Raw genomic sequence first — 17,488 nt, forward strand, 5'->3', positions numbered from 1 at the left:
CTTGGAGGCTTTGTTCATTTCTTTTTACTCTTTTTTCTCTAATCTTACCTTCTCATGTCATTTCATTGAGTTGATCTTCAATCTCTGATATCCTTTCTTCTGCTTGGTCAATTGGGCTACTGAAACTTGTGCATGCTTCACAAAGTTCTTGTGTTGTGTTTTTCAGCTCCATCAAGTCATTTATGTTCTCTAAGCTGTTTATTCTCGTTAGCATTTCGTCTAACGTTTTTCAAGGTTCTTAGTTTCTTTGCATTGAGTTAGAACATGTTCTTTTAGCTCAAAGAAGTTTGTTATTACCCACTTTCTGAAGCCTGTTTCTGTCAATTCATCAGACTCATTCTCCATCCAGCCTTGTTCCCTTGCTGGTGAGGAGTTGTGATCCCTTGGAGGAGGAGAGGAGTTCTGATTTTGGGTATTTTCATCGTTTTTGCACTTGTTTCTTCCCATCTTTGTGAAGTTATCTACCTGTGGTCTTTGTAGTTGGTGACTTTCGGATGGGGGTCTCTGAGTGGACATCGTTTTTTTGTTGATGATGAAGATATTTCTTTCTGTTTTTTAGTTTTCCTTCTAACAGGCCCCTCTGCTGTAGGACTGCTGGAGGTCCACTGCAGACTCTGCTTGCCTGAGGATCACCTGCAGCGGCCTCTGCGTTCTTGCTGGGAACTGCACTCCAGAGCTGTTCCTATTTGGCCATCTTGAAGAACAGTCATAGCTGTGCTTTTTAACATATGCATTGTCTACGGCTGGTCTCATACTAAAATGGCAGAGTTGATTGGCTGTGACAGAGACCATTTTGCCACAAGTTAGTTTCAAAATAAAAGGTCTGACAACCTTTGGTGTATGTATAAAAGCTGACTCAAATCTCAATTTTAAATGTTCATAAGCTACCCCGATTGGAAAAGACAGTTCACCAAAGAAGATATACACGTAGCAAATAAGCCCATACAGGATGTTCAACATTATTAGTCCTTAGAGTAATGCACATTAAAACCATAATGATATGAATACATATCCATTATAATGACTGAAATTTCAAAATTTTAAAAACAGCAGTAATAAGATCTTGAGATGCTACAGAACAACAAGAAATGTCATATACCTCTGGTTGGAATGGAAAATCAATTCAAATACCTTGGGAAACAATTCAGCAGTTTCTTAATAAAGGAATACAAAGGGACAGGAAAAGACTTTGATGAATGATCAACATGTTAACTCTCTTGATTATGGTGATGGTTTCACATGTCCATGCAACTGTACATTTTATATATGTGCAGTCTATAGTGTGTCAGTTATACCTCACTGAAACTATCGACTGCTGGAACAATCATCTAAGACACTGGGTGGGACACAGAGAAAGAGAAGGGTAGAAACAATGCAGGATAAAGCTAGAGGATTCAGATCTCTAACCTTATAGCAATGAGTAGTAGCAGCTGAGTTATAAGCAAAGGAATAACATGATCAGATTCAAATATTTAAAAACATATCATTATAATTGCAGAGTAGACCATGGTTTTAGGAGGTAGGGTTTTAGGGAAAAGAGTTCTAGGACTCCTAAAATTCCTGCAGCATTCCAGGTGGAAAAAATGGTAACCTGACTTTGGGGGAAGGCATAGGAGAGAAACAGAGCCAACAAAAAGACTGGGAGTGCCATTCACACCGAGAAAAGTACAGTGGAGTTATCATAGCTCTTTGGTGTACAGTATACATTTGTTCTCTTTTTATTTTAACATTGAGCATATTTCTGAGATGAGCTTCACTATCATGCATCAGTTCTCAGCAATGTATACACACATTACTGCAGAATATATTAAGAGGTCTTGCATTTATGCAATGGTCCTACCTTTACACTCCGTTTTAAGTTGTTCAATAAGCAACAAAAAATTCTCATAAGTAGAGTGAGAAAACTCGCATTCTGAGGCTGTTTCAGATGGTCGCATTGAGTCAGCAAAGTCAGCTCGAGAATGTATTTGGTTTTTGACCTATAAGATAAATAATACTGTTTCACAATGTCCTAGAAAGATTTATAACATATGCTAAATGTACAGAAGTGGTATTTCTCCATTTTTTTTTTTTGTACAAGCAAAAACACAGGTACTTCTTAAAGAAACAGATTGTTCTTAGAAGGTACAGTTATCAACGGCTGTTTTTTAATCACTTTTTCTAAGCAAACAGCTTTATAACAAAATATTCCTTTTTTTCCACCTTACCTTTTAGAACTTTTTTTTTTAAAGAATATTTTAGATCATTTACTTTTTTTTTACAATACCTTGTTCTTTTCAGGAGATGTTTTATTTTCAGCCCTGAAAAAAGAAACAATTTCTTTTAGAAAAATAGCAAAGATGTAAAATACAAAGAATATCTAATACTATTGTTTTATCATATAAAATATCTGCATTTGCATTACTTCTGCTACTCATCAAGTGTACAGGTTTTTTTTTTTTTTTTACAGGTAATGCAAAATACAGTAATTTTCTACAATGGACATTAAATTATAAACAGAAACATTGACATTAAGGGATAAAGAAATTTACTACTACCCCAAATAATTAAATTTAGGTCCACCTTTCTGAGAGTAAAACCAAAAGAAAAAAACATGTTACCTGCATTATGTGATAAAAAGATATATATCAGGTTCTTCTCATTGTTGTCCTTTTCAATAAAAACAGTGTTTACAGGCACTTTGGAAAATATTACTCACATTCTTATATAAGGGAAATCCTTTATTTAATGATGATATTAGTTAGCTTTTTCCAGACTTACTATGCAGGTACTATGCATCATTCTAAGCACTGTCCATGTGTCAAACTCATATAATCCTTTTAACAACGTGGGTTGGTAACACTGTGAGGTTGGTAACGTATTAGGTATTTTATAAAGAAAGAAAATAGGCACAGAAAGGCCCCATGACTCTCCTCAGCCGATACAGCTGGCCAGTAGCAGACCCAGCACTCAAACCCAAGAATTCTACCTCAAAAACATATGTTTCATAAGATGCTGTGAAGGTAACCTTTATTTTCAAGTGTTTTAAAGAGATATGACAGCAGATGAATCCATACAGTCATTCCATTTCTAACTGCAACTATAAATAATAATTTCAGAATCTTGCAATTTTTTTTCTAATAAAAAACTTTATACAGAGGCAAGTTAGGAAATCTACTTTCAAAAAACTAAAAATCATTTTTAATGAAATTCATCAACAGGCATTCATTCAGGTATTCACTCATTTATTCACACATTTAACAAATAAATACTAATTGAGCACACAATACATGCTGATGGCAATGTTGGTCCAGGGCAACATGGTGTTTTGATACTTTAGAACTTTAGAATCCATTGTGGGTCAACTTGATTAAATTTTTTTAAACTCTATATGCCAGAAGTAATAATCTGTGATAGACTGTCAACAATTAGCTTTTCTAAAGTACTTGAACAAAACCCTCCCATTTTCCCCAGAATCTAAACAACTCTAAAGTTGATACGCCTGACATTTTAGAGTACCTTAGCAAATCATACCTATTCATCAAGGGATGTTTAAATTCTATTCAGTATGGCCTAAGTGTTCGCATGTTTATTATTTCACAATTTTTAAAAAATCTATATATAACAGTTTAAATTTTAGTTCACATTTACATACTCAGTTAGACTGATGTTACATTTCTGAAACAATGCTGAAGGAACTAACTCTTACCATAAAACTCTACATGAATAAACATTTTAAGGACAATTAGTTTGCTAAAAGCTATAAAAGATAATGAGTCAAGCTTTCAAACACTGAGATATGCAAACAAAACTAAATCTCATAAACATGTTCTTCTTTCCTGATCATTACCAGCATCATACAAACATACTCTAAAAGCTTCTATTTTAAAACAAAAAAGAAAGAAAAGTCTCTGAATTCCATATTCTTATTCAGTTATCACCCATTTCTCTACTGTCTTTCCCAGTAAATGTTCCCTCCAGGGGTGTCTATGCTTATCCAGAATAGCCAGGATTCCACAGCAATTATTTATTGAAACTGCTTCTTGTCAAAGTCACCATCCCTCAGAATAATCGGTCTTTCAGCGTTGACATAGTTGAGTATCCTCTAGCTTTGGCAGTCTACACTATTCTATTTCCAGAAAAAGTAACCACTGCAAATGTTCCTTTTCATAGAAAGAAAGAACGTTTAAATTTTACCTCCTTTCATCCTCATCTATTTCACTTTAACCACTGTCATCATCTACTTGCAGCAGACCATGAGTTACTAAATTAGCCTTCTCAAACATTGGTGTAATCATATTATTTTGAGGTCCATTTTTTATTTTCATTTTTCTTTACTTCCTTCATATGTAATACAGAACCACAACTTTAAAAAAAATCTGGCCAGGTGTAGTGGTTCATGCCTATAATCCCAGCACTTTGGGAGGTCGAGGTGAGCAGATCATGAGGTCAGGAGATCAAGACCATCCTAGCCATGGCAAAACTCCATCTCCACTAAAATACAAAATCATTAGCCAGGCATGGTGGTATGCACCTGTGGTCCCAGCCACTCAGGAGGCTGAGGCCAGGGAATCACTTGAATCCAGGAGACGGAGGCTGCAGTGAGCCGAGATTGGGCCACTGCACTCCAACCTGGCAAAACAGCAAGACTCTGTCTCAAAAAAAAAAAAATCTATAAAAAGCCAATGTTTTATAATAATTCTACTGATAACAAATAAAAAACAATGTTGTAAAATTCCAACTCTTCCCTATCTCAATTCATTAATTTAAAAAACATGGTTATGAATTACCAACATATAAAGAAAAACATATTTCCTGCCTCAAAAAACAAGTAATATACAATTATGATACAATGTGTGGTTTAAGAGTTGGTATATGGGCCGGGCGCGGTGGCTCAAGCCTGTAATCCCAGCACTTTGGGAGGCCGAGGTGGGTGGATCACGAGGTCAAGAGATCGAGACCATCCCCGTCAACATAGTGAAACCCCGTCTCTACTAAAAATACAAATAATTAGCTGGGCATGGTGGCGCATGCCTGTAATCCCAGCTACTCAGGAGGCTGAGGCGGGAGAATTGCCTGAACCCGGGAGGCGGAGGTTGCGGTGAGCCGAGATCGTGCCATTGCACTCCAGACTGGGTAACCACAGCGAAACTCTGTCTCAAAAAAAAAAAAAAAAAAAAAGAGTTGGTATATGAAGTTATATTTTAGCACAAGAAAGGCTTTACAGAAGAGGCAAAATAGGAGCTCACCAGGGAAAAATAGAGAAAATGACTCCACTTGGAGAACAGAATGAGAGCACAAAGATTAGTCCCATGGAGTCTAGGTGTTTCCTAGGAACTTGAAAGGAAGAGTGTGAAACACAAGGAAACTAAGAATGGAAGATGAATGCTACGAATGCTACATCAGACAGCTGGAGCATACAGACAATGACTCTTAGTCATGAAACTCGTAATTAGATCTGTTCTATGTTTTGGGTTTTGTTTTTAAATATAATAATATTTAAACAGTTTAAACAAGGTTTTAAAAATAACAGGCACATATTACATTAAAGAAATCAGGAAAATGTCTTGGGAAGAAAAAAATCTTACTGTTAAAATTCCTAAATGTCAGTGTATACAGTTCAAAAATAGCAATATTTTTATTATAGAAGTTTGTTTGAAAATAAAATAATTTGGTAAATTTTCTATATGTTTAGTCTAGTTTTAGAAAATTGTAATTACTTTTTTATGAAGAAAACACACATAGCATCACTACCATTGCATGGAACAGAAAGCAAACAACAACAACAAAATAGATTAAGGAATAAAAAAAAAAAGAGTATCACTATCATATAGCTACACACATTAACAAAGAGACAAACATTTACCACTTGAGATTATGTTAGGAGTTTAGCAGAAGCCTCTGAAAATACCAAAAACTGAAACAAAACTAATAACTGCTGTTTGTTTTTAACTATGCAGAGAACTCTTCTGGTTAAGACTAAGCATCAAAAAAATAAAAATAAAAGAGAGAGAGAGATCTTGCTGAGACCAATTATTAAACAATTCCTCTTGACCCATATGTCCAAATTAATTATATAGTTCTGGAACATGAAATCATTTTCATTTTGAACATAGTTGACGGAAAGCAACTTTTAAACAGAAAACTGCAGTTTAAAGTTGCCTCAGACTTAGGAAAGAACTGACCTGTAGCATGGTAGTAACAAGCAACCACCCATAGCCAGTTCTAAATATAGTCAATTAATCAACCAGTATCAATGTCGGCGCTTGCTTCTGAAAGACAGGCAATCAAACACAAACTTACTCTAATCCACAAGCCTGGGAGTGCTAACCAACCTACAGCAGCCTCGCTCACATAGCCATGTTTCTCCAGATCACGTCAACCCTCTTATGTCCTGAGAGTCTGCCAATCCTTCAAGTCTGCTCCTCCCACTACCTTATGTAAGATCCACAGCTGCTCAGAGAGCCTGATCAGCACAGCTCTCTGGTAGAAAGCAATACACTCTGACTTTTAACTTCAAATACTGAAGGTTCATAATTGCTTGGAAACAATTTTTAAGTCCATTAAATTTACCACCTTTATATTTTTTCTTTATAAATTACCCATGAAGTCTGTAATTCCTTTGATCCATTTTATCATAAGTAAAACTGTCATGATTTTTAATAAAACAATAAATACTGAGTAACCACAATATTGAGCTTTACTCTCTAAATGGAAAACTATTAATATAAAGAATGCAGCCTATTAAAAAGAGCTAAAAAAAAATCCAAAAAGGCATATAACTGCCAAGCAAAAGTGTTAGAATGAACCCATATTAAACCTTTTTTTTCTTCTTTTTTTTTTTTTTTGAGACAGTCTCTCACTCTGTCACCAGGCGCCAGGCTGGAGTACAGTGGCACGATCTCAGCTCACTGCAATCTCCGCCTCTTGGGTTCAAGTAATTCTCCTGCCTCAGCCTCCCAAGTAGCTGGGACTACAGGCGCGTGCCACCACACTCAGCTAATTTTTTTTTTTTTTTTTTTTTGTATTTTTAGTAGAAGACAGGGTTTCACCATGTTGGCCAGGATGGTCTGAATCTCTTGACCTTGTGATCCTCCTGCCTCGGCATCCCAAACTGCTGGGTTACAGGCATGAGCCACTGTGCCCGGCCTTTCTTTCTTTCATTTATTTTTTTTTTTTTACATGAGAATCAGTCTAATGTTTTTAAAATATACCAAAGGGTAAACTTCACTTGCTCATTTAGTAAGTATTTGTTGAGTAGCTACTTATTGCATGCTAGGCCCTTTTCTAGGCACACAGGATATGGTAGTGAACAACAAAAATCCTACTCATGAGAGTGAACTAAACACACAATGAAAGTAGATAGATTAGGCAAATATATAATGTTAGAGGGAAAAACTAAAGCAGGAAAAAGAAATGTTTACAGGTTTGAGAGGAGGAGGAGTGAGAATTTTAGGATGGCCAGAAAAGTCCTGACTGAGGAAGGGGCTTTTAAGTAAAGAACCAAAGGAATGGAAGGAGAAAGCTGGGAGGCTATCTGAGGAAAAGGCATCCCAGACACAGGGAACTGCCCAGTACAGAGGTATGCCTGGAGTCTTTAAGCAACAATGATATATAAGGAAGAGCAAGAAGTTCAGTGTTGCTGAAGCAGAGCAAAGGGAGTAAGAAACAGAAATTTCAGTTGAGAGAGGGGTATTAGGAGGAGCCCTGACACATACTCAGAATGAAATGGGAGGCAATCAGATGGGTCTGAGCAGAGGAATGACATCATCTGACTTATGTTTTCAATATGGCCACTGAGTTAAGGATTGATGAAAAGAGGATTCTTTTAAGAAAACAGAAAGACCCATTAACAGTCTATTACATGCATCTACACAGCAGATGGTGGTGGCCTGGACATGGAAGATATGACTGGCTTCTGCATATATTCTTCAGGTACTCCTGACAAGCTCTGCTGACAGATTAGACATGAGGTGTCAAGAGAGAGAGGTGAGTCCAGGATGACACTTTGGTTTCTAGCAGAGCAACTGCAAGAGTGCCATTAATGCAAGTAGGAAAGACTATGTGAGGGGCAGGTATGAGAAAGAACACTGGTACCCCAATCTTGGACCTGGTAAGTTTGTGATACCCAACAGTTTGTGATCAACCAAACAGAGATGCCAGGTTAGTATAGAAGTCTGGAATTAAGGAGAGAGATCGAGGCAGGAGACACACATTTGGAAATCATTAGCACACTCAAGGTAGTAAGTCATGAGAAAGAAGATTGAGGACTGAGCCCTGGGACACATCAATGTGTAAAATGTGGGCTATGAGAAGAAACCAAAACAGATTATGACAGATGGACTAGAAAGGCAGGAAGAAAAGCCAGGTGAGTGAGGGAGATCCTGAAAGCCAAGTGATGGCACTGCTATGGAGGAGAGAGAGATTTCCATCAGGTACAATATGGCTGACAGGTTTAATAAAATGAAGTCTAAGAAACAATGTCTAGATTTGTGAAGTGAAAATCAGTGGTCAACTTGAGAACAACAATTTTGGAAGAGTGGTGGGAGTGAAAATTACTGGTGTCGGTTCAAGAGTGAATGGACAGGAAATCTGAATCCATGAGTATAAACCATTCTTTCAAGGCCAACATATCTAGGGACATGACATAGATGACCTTATTTTCTTCTTGTTTAGCTATATTTTTCAATTCTTATATTACTATATAGTATGTTTTTACCCTTTAAAAGTTTTTTAAATTATGCCTATATGGCATTTTTGCAATGCCAGATCAAGGTATTAAGTAAAAAATTCATGAAGTTACAGAACCAAAAGACCTCTTGAACTTTAGGATTATATAAGCTGATTATCATTTTGCTCATGAAAACACATAAAGATCAAGGAAGACTAAAAATTTCAAAAGTATTTCTTGCTTGATAAAAATCATCCAACTCTAGAATGTTTTATACTCATCAAATAAACAAAAACAATAGTCAAAATACAGAATTCTATTAACAGGAATAAAAGGGGACAAATGCAGAAAATAATCTTATTTTATAAACCAAATTTGTTGAAATTATATGAAGCCACTGTTGAAAAATATGGTATGCTCCCTACTGAAATATATTATTTTTTAAAAGGAAGGTTAACGGCATGCATGTAGGGCACCTTTAAAAAGAGGATTCACTGCATAACAGCACCTTGGTTTTAGCACAAGGGTCAGCAAATTGGCGCTTGTGGGCCAAATCCAGACTGCTGCCCATTTTCACGAGGAAATTTCCTTGAAACACAGCCGCACTTACTCACTTTATAATCCACAAAGCCTGCAATATTTACTAACTGACTTTTTACAAAAAGGGCTGTCTAACTCTTGGTTCAGTACATCTAAGATCCTCTGATGTATTTTAGTAAGTTTTACCCGATATACTGAAATGCTTATGTGAAATATGAATTCCCTTGTGCAATCTCTTGGCAATATACAGATTAATTTGAGGGTCTGGTATTTCAGCACTCACATACTGAGAACAAAGAACAAAAATTTAACAACTAGCAGTTCTGTTGCTAACAAGGTACAGTGTCAGTGTAGCATGTAGCTAGCTTCCTTTTGTAACTGGGCAGATATTACAAGAATTTCAACAAAACTGGCTTAAGATGTGTCATCAAACTAAATGCTTTAAATATACTTTGTGAAATAATTAGTACACTCTAGATCTAACAACTTCATTTATTAAGATGATCGCATACTACATGATTTTGTAGGTATGACAACTGTACTATTTCCTTATTGCTAAGGATTTAGACTATCTCCAACTTTTTGATATTACAATGCTATAATATCTTTATACATAAGTATATATGTAACATATATAAATAACCTTAACGTACATATATCTTACTATACATTTACCCATTAGCCTGTTGTATCTTATATACTACATGTAATAAATGTCCTTAATGCACGTGTTTACACAAGTAATATTTTCTTGTAGGCTCTCATCCCAAAGGTGAAGTTGTTAAAGGAGTGACATGTTTGAAATTTTGATACATGCTACTGAATTACCCTGCAAAAAGGATTTGCCAATTTCATTTAACAAAAGTGTATGATAATGTCTTTTTCCTCATATTTGCCAATGATTCCTATTTTTTTAAATAAAAAATATGATTGGAAAACATGGCATCTCATAGTTTGCATTTTTCTGACAACAGAAAGGGCCGAATATCCTAGAAAAAGTATAAAATTTGTTCAGCATGAATATTAGCCAAAATAAGAATTCATTTCATAGCACATAATTGTCTCGTTTTTTTTCTTTTTAATGGAGTTTTGCTTTTGTTGCCCAGGCTGGAGTGCAATGGCGCAATCTTGGCTCACTGCAACTTCCACCTTCTGGGTTCAAGTGATTCTCCTGCCTCAGCCTCCCGAGTAGCTGGGATTACAGGTATGCACCACCACACTCAGCTAATTTTGTATTTTTATTAGAGATGGGGTTTCTCTGTGTTGGTCAGGCTGGTCTCGAACTCCTGACCTCAGGTGATTCGCCTGCCTCAGCCTCCCAAAATGCTGAAACACCATACCCACCTAATTGTCTCCTGTTAAGTGCTGTTATAGGCTTACCTGCCATGCACTTCATTCTCCTTCCTAGGAAACTGCTGATGAAGTCCATCATCACCACTGCCACCAGCAGCACCATCAGGTAGGCTTCCCGATAATTCCGTGTTATTACTTGTGTGCTGCTTTATTTCTTCTTCAACCTTGAGTGAGAGTTTGATGTTAAGGATGATTGTTCTTATTCAATACAAAAAATTTTTTTCTGTTTTCATTGATTTCATCACTTGACTCAGTTTACTTATCATAATGTCATTAAAATACTTTGTGCTTACTTTTATTATATCTAAAACTATAATAGAATTATAATTGTATCATCAACAGTTTTGTAAACTTTATTTCTGTTTCAATGAGACAGAATTTTCCAAAATTTCAACAAGTACCCTTCTTAATTTTGTGCTTTTATTCCCAATAAAAATTAACCACCCTTCAATATGTATTACGAATTTTTACCTCATTTGACTGGCACAGACATAAATAAGAAGACAAAGACACAAAGCATGTCTTCTTCTGTCTTTACCACTTGGCTTCAACATTAACAGCCAGACTGAGAGGATGTGACACTGTGGGGCTTCAGGAACAGAAAGGAAGCTTTCTCTTTTCTGCACTAAGCTATTCTTTTCCCCCATTAACTTTTGCGTTTTTTTTTTTGTTTGTTTGTTTGTTTTTTTCATTTGAATCCTGGGATGTCAAAGCTCACTGAAATACAAGTCTGCCTCAACACAAAAAGCAGAGTGAAACTGCTAAGCTGCTAGTGTGGAATTATGGAAACGAGATGCTTCCCAAATTTCACATTCAATAGCCATAAAAGTTTGTAGCTGGAGGATATACAGTATTAGAATCTACTTTAGCCCACTATCTACTGATAACTGGAACAAAGCCAAAAAAGATTAAATTATTGGTCCAAAGCCCCTCAAGTGCCATTACCTAGCATTTTGTGGTATCAAGAGAATACAATCACAAAATGCTGAATCAGACAAATTCAGCAAATTAATCAGATAGGTTAAAAGTGTGACTTGGGGGCAGGTGTGGTGGCTCACGCTTGTAATCCCAGCACTTTGGGAGGCCGAGGTGGGCAGATCACTTGAGGCCACGAGTTTGAGACAAGCCTGGCCAACAAGGCGAAACCCCGTCTCAACTAAACATACAAAGATTAGCTGGGCATGGTGACCCACACCTGTAATCCAAACTACTAGGGGTGCTGAGGTAGGAGTATCACTTGAACCCAGGAGGCGGAGGTTGCAGTGAGCTGAGATCATGCCACTGAACTCCAGCCTAGGTGACAAGAGTGAAACTCCATCTCAAAAAAAAAAAAAAAAAAAAAAAAAAGTGTGACTTGGGCAAAATAACTTAATGCCTTAGTGGAGGGTGGGAAGGCTGCCCTAATCCATGTAGAAGACTCAGCTTTCTACTTTGGCATCATACACTGTTTTTGGCTGAGTATTTACACATTTACACTAGTTATATAAAAATATATATATACCAAAACTTACTATATTTCATTAAGCAACATAACAAAGGTCTGATTCAACAGAAACAGTGGCGAGTGGTTATATTTACAAATATGTTAAAGTGTATATACTTGTCAACAAACATTTAAAGTGGTCATGATGGAATTCTAAGTTCCAACAGCTTGAGTTAAACAGATAAACCTAGGCCGGGCGCGGTGGCTCAAGCCTGTAATCCCAGCACTTTGGGAGGCCGAGGCGGGTGGATCACGAGGTTGAGAGATCGATACCATCCTGGTCAACATAGTGAAACCCCGTCTCTACTAAAAATACAAAAAACTAGCTGGGCGTGGTGGCACGTGCCTGTAATCCCAGCTACTTAGGAGGCTGAGGCAGGAGAATTGCCTGAGCCCAGGAGGCGGAGGTTGCGGTGAGCTGAGATCGCGCCATTGCACTCCAGCCTGGGTAACAAGAGCGAAACTCCGTCTCAAAAAACAAAACAAAACAAAAAAAAAAAAAAAAAAAAAAAAACAGATAAACCTGAAAACATGAAAGCACAATAAACAGATTCATTGGCCAGGAATATTTGCTGCAGCTCTCAGGGCTGGATACCTTTTTTCTTTTTTTTTTTTTTAATAAGAGTTGAGACCTTGCTATATTGCCCAGGCTGGAATGCAGTAGCTATTCACAGGCACGATCCCACTACTGATCAGCATGGGAGTTACTTATGACCTGCTCCTTTTCCAACCTGGGCCAACCTAGCGGTGCCCCACTCCCAGGAGGTCACCATATTGATGCTGAACTTAAGTGTGAACACCTGATCGGCATAGCATGCTACAGCCCAGAAATGCTGGGCTCAAGATCCTCCTGCCTCAGGCTCCCGAGTAGCTAGTACTAGGGGTGGATGCCACCATGGCCAGCCGGTGGCATTTTTATATCCATTTTTATATCTCTTCTCAGTCATTGCTTCCTTTCCACTGTATTCCCATCTTATTGTTAGACGCAACTCATCTTTAAGTCAGTAAAAGGAAAAAGTCCTTGAGCTCATCACATTTTCTTTAGCGATTTTCTTGATGCTTCTCCTGGTTCTGAAGGTCACGTGCTATATATTTCCCCATCCATATGCCAGTTGGAAGACTGACAGAGAAACTTAGGTTGATTAAGAAACAAAGATTATGAGAAAGTTTTCCTAAATGTCTATTATAAATCATCTGTTTCTATACACAATTACAGATGTAGATAACCAAACCGTATGCTTTTCATAAGCTTTTCTTAAGTGGAAAATAAGAATGGACCCAGATAATTGATAGAGAAAAAACCAGAATGGCCACAAGTAAACCCCTACCTCTTTCTGAAGTGGAATGTTTTCTTTCTTCAAAGCCAGGAGATCTTCTTCTATCATATCTACCTCATTCTTAAACCTTTGCATGTCTTGCTGTAATTCTTCATGTACTGATGTACTGTCACAATCTAATAATAAAAAACTCAGATTTTCTAATTCAGGTTTCAGGTTTTTATAGTTATTTGTACTGCAACTGTCACTATTTCGGTTCTTATTTTTTGTCATTTGCAAATCAGACTCTTGGTCTTCTTTCATTTCAACTGTAACTACTTCTGGGTTCCTGGCTTTCTTAGTGGGTGCATCATTATAAAAGTTCTCATCTGTGCTACAAATATGCTCAATGCCTGGTTTGTTATCACTGTCACTGTCTGATTTATTTTTATGTAAATGAAGCTTACAAGATGACTGGCAAGCATGTTCCAGGGACCCAGAGTATGGATGAGATGGATAGACATTTTTGAGACTGGGTTCTTTTTGTTCAGGAAATGTCTTAAATACCACAGAGACAGGTACTTCAGATGCATCTTCTTCCTCACAGCCAGGTATATTATTTGTCCAGTTAGAGGGAATGTCCTTTACATTTGTTCCTCTTGTAGAGTTATCAAGTAGATGCTCTTCCTCAGGACAAGTCGGGATTTTGTATTTTTCACCGGTTTCTCCAAACCTCTGCTTTAACTCATTTGTGATGAGTTTGAATTTGTTTTTCCATTCTAATTTGCCTTGCTCAATCCACATTTGCTCAGAATTTTGCACATGAGGAAGTAATGAATACACAGGTATGTCCTCTCTATCACAATCCTTAGCCATTTCTGGTTCTTGGGACATTTTCTGCAGATAAAACAGTGCAAGATTAATTTGCTTGTTTTGTTTCTCAGGTGCCTTGTCTGTTAGGCTGCATGTTTTAAAAATAGCATTCTCCTTAAGTAACAGGTATGAACAAAGAAAAATTCACAAACAATTAAAATGAAAATTTAACTGTTAAAACTTCGTAATGTAGGTTTAGCTACTCCCAAATCACCAGCTTGTGACTAAGAAAGAAAAAACGATTTGTCTTAGCTGAAAAGAGGAGGAAAATATGAACCAGCAAACATAATTTTGTCAACGTTTGTTTGGAATAAGCTTAATTATGTGTTGAATCTACCAAAAATGAATTAGCAGATGATTTCTAGTGTTACAAAGGCTTCCTCACTTGAAAAGCAAGCCCCTACAGTACATGTAAGTACTCTTTCTATAGACTACTAATGGGAGTCTAGGCAGTCTTTAAATTATTAGGAGCCTAAATCACTATCAATCAGAAAGAAAAGCAAATTCTTAAGTTTTAATTCAAATTATTACTGTAACATCATAGGGTTACATGTTTAGACTGTCTGCTTCAGTTCAGTTCTAATACGTACTACAGTCCCCTAATAACACTAACTTTAAAATAGTATTTACTAAGTTTCTGCATCTAAAAAGTTAGAAAGTTATTGTTTGTACCCCAACACCAAAGATCCCATTTTGCAAGATTTGATTTCCTTAATAGGCAGTTGGGTTGATTTCATAACCCCACTCTCACTGAATATAGACCCTGAAGTCAATGAGAGGCCACACAACAGAATACATATTTAACCTTGGCATTGGTAACTGGCAATATCAAACTGCAAAATTTGAGCCACTGGCCATGATTACTCTTTTACCATGAATCCAACTAAGTGGCCATCACTGTTAAATTGTTCATAATTTCTGTTGCTTAAAAATATGTTTTAATTACCTTCTTTATCCTGTAAAGATACTGTAAAAATTGAAGAGTAAACAAAATTCTGGAATGTTCTGCCTCCACTCCAAGGGTAAAGATTAACTACAAGTTATGATAGATTCTAACAATATTGTGTTTTATAACTAGTTTAAATGTATTTAAAATTAAATATTAAATAAGAATCTATTGATTCTCAAAGGCTAATCTGAGAGGTAATTTCATTTGGGCTATCTTAAATTATGAAAGCAAAGAAAACAGTATTAAACCAGAAATTTAGATTTAATTTAAATGTTTACACACCTGTGGCTGCTTATTTTCACGGCCTTTAAGTCTTTCTTCCTCTTCCTCTGATGGCAGCTCCAAGTCTTGTTCTTCTGCGAAATCCAAATGTTTAGTTAAACTACTTAGAAGTTAGATAAAAGAGAGAGTCTATAAAAATAGATTTTAAATTACATTTCATTTTATTTCATAAATTGAGAGTTTAAATGAAGCTTGATCTTTAGTGGAATACTTTCTTCTTTAAGAAATATTTCTCATTCTCCAAAACTTAAACAAACCATTTTGTGGGAGACACTAGATGCCACCAGGTTAAAGAAATACAATCATGTCGAAGATTCACTAACTGTTTCATCCACCCAACGTCAATGAACAAAGCCATCACAATATTAATATTATTAGGCAATGCTGTATACTGTTCTTTACTTCGTAGTAGTACCCTATTAATGATTTCCAGAATGACCGTGGACACCTTTATCGGTGTACACCCTCTTCCTAACATCCGAAATGTTTTCCTGTATTATTCTGACAAATGTATTGATATGTTCATCTTTTAAAACAGACTGCTAAAAATAAATAAAAACAGAGTGCTAGATGAAATTAACCCTCCTCCTGGCTATCTTTCCCCAGGTAAACAGGTATCTCAGTATCTCCTTCCTTGGGGCTCTCCTGGGACTTTACTGATTTTTCTACTGCATCTCTACCATCTGAACTGTCGATAACTGCTTTACACATCTATTCCCTTTGCTCCTAGACTATAGGAACAATCTTGAAAATCATCTTTGTACAAAGAGTCATTATCTATTTTACTCAGCAATTTTTAAATTGAGTCTTGCTAAGTGCTAGGCAGGAGGATTTAAAGAGGGAAAAGAAAGCATGTCAGAGATGACTTTTCTAGAGATCCTGCCCAAGCCGACATTCTCTAAAATGAGGCCAGCCAAATTAGAAGGGGTAGGGGGCAGAAAAGGGTGAGAGCATGCCAGGCAGCAACAAAAGGCAGAGAGAGGCCTGAAAGAGTGTATGTATTTGCCCACAATCGAGGGATGGGTGAACAGGACAGGACCAGCAGTTCAGTAAGGCCAGAGAAAGAGCACACAGGGGAAAGGGCTAAAGATGGAGAGCTGAGCAGAAGTCACATTATGAAAGCCTTATGTGTAATTTTAAAATACTTGAACATTAATGTTCTCAAGAGTCCTATTTGCATTGACCATAGAACACTCTCAATGCCAAAACCAATATTCCTCATGAACACATTTATTAACACAGGTGGTAGCTCACGTGGACGCAGCCGAGGAGATACTATGCAGCAAATTTTCTATAATTCTCATTAATCACTGACTTGGAAAATCAATTCTATAATATATAAAGTCATAGAAGGATAGGAAGTCACTTAATATTTGCTTTTGGAAGGTGCCTTTTAAGTTTATAGTGTATACAGTTAATAACTAACAGCTGTGAATTCAAAGCTGTAAAAATAAAGCAATCACACTGTGTTTGAGTCAGCAATCTTTAGGTCACTACTGAGTTATCCTAAATATAATCCTATGTTAGTCCCTAAAACATTTAGTCTCTACATTCTAAATTTAATCCTACTTTCTAAAGAAAATCATGCTTTCCCCTAATTCTGTTATCTAGATGTTGCTTTAGTTAAAGGAAGAATACAAATGTCCTGCCAAAAGGTATTCTGTTCAGTGCAAAAGGAGAGTAAACACAAAGCACATTTTACCAGAAAATAATTTTTTAAAATTAGAACTATAGCACTATGCAGCCAAACAGGGGCACTCTAGGACTGAATTCTCCATGCTCCTTTGTTACCTTCTTTGCTCTTTTTGTTTTCTGGCAGCTGTGATTGGCACACGTCATGGAGAGTATTATTCGCTGAGAGAAGTACAACTCCAATGTTCATCTTTTCTTGTTCTATTGAGTTCGTCTGTCCCAATTCTTTGATGTCTGACTGTTTTTTAGACGTTGATGGTGATACAGGTAGACATTTATCATCAACTTTCAGATTCTTGGATCTCTCACAAGTCTTATCACTATCAGTCATAGTAGTAGGATGCCAATCTGAAAAATCCAATAATAAAGTTTTCATTTATTAGGATGTAAATAAAACAGTAATTTAACTA

At 36.6% G+C, this 17,488-nt stretch overlaps 1 protein-coding gene across 3 annotated transcripts in view; it reads right to left on the reverse strand.

Moving 5' to 3' along the window:
* The window catches only part of LOC101028617 (coiled-coil domain-containing protein 144A-like), a 96,990-nt gene that overhangs the window by 51,367 nt on the left and 28,135 nt on the right, over positions 1–17,488 (reverse strand). For all 3 annotated transcript variants that reach the window (XM_074388337.1, XM_074388336.1, XM_074388335.1), the window contains 6 exons: positions 17,178–17,426; positions 15,387–15,460; positions 13,355–14,179; positions 10,571–10,707; positions 2,267–2,300; positions 1,841–1,979 (listed from right to left, as the gene is read on the reverse strand). In XM_074388337.1, the coding sequence (XP_074244438.1) occupies positions 1,841–1,979; positions 2,267–2,300; positions 10,571–10,707; positions 13,355–14,179; positions 15,387–15,460; positions 17,178–17,426 (1,458 nt within the window). The remainder of the gene's footprint in view (positions 1–1,840; positions 1,980–2,266; positions 2,301–10,570; positions 10,708–13,354; positions 14,180–15,386; positions 15,461–17,177; positions 17,427–17,488) is intronic.

This window comes from Saimiri boliviensis, chromosome 17, assembly GCF_048565385.1.
Source record: "Saimiri boliviensis isolate mSaiBol1 chromosome 17, mSaiBol1.pri, whole genome shotgun sequence".
Lineage (NCBI taxonomy): Eukaryota > Metazoa > Chordata > Mammalia > Primates > Cebidae > Saimiri > Saimiri boliviensis.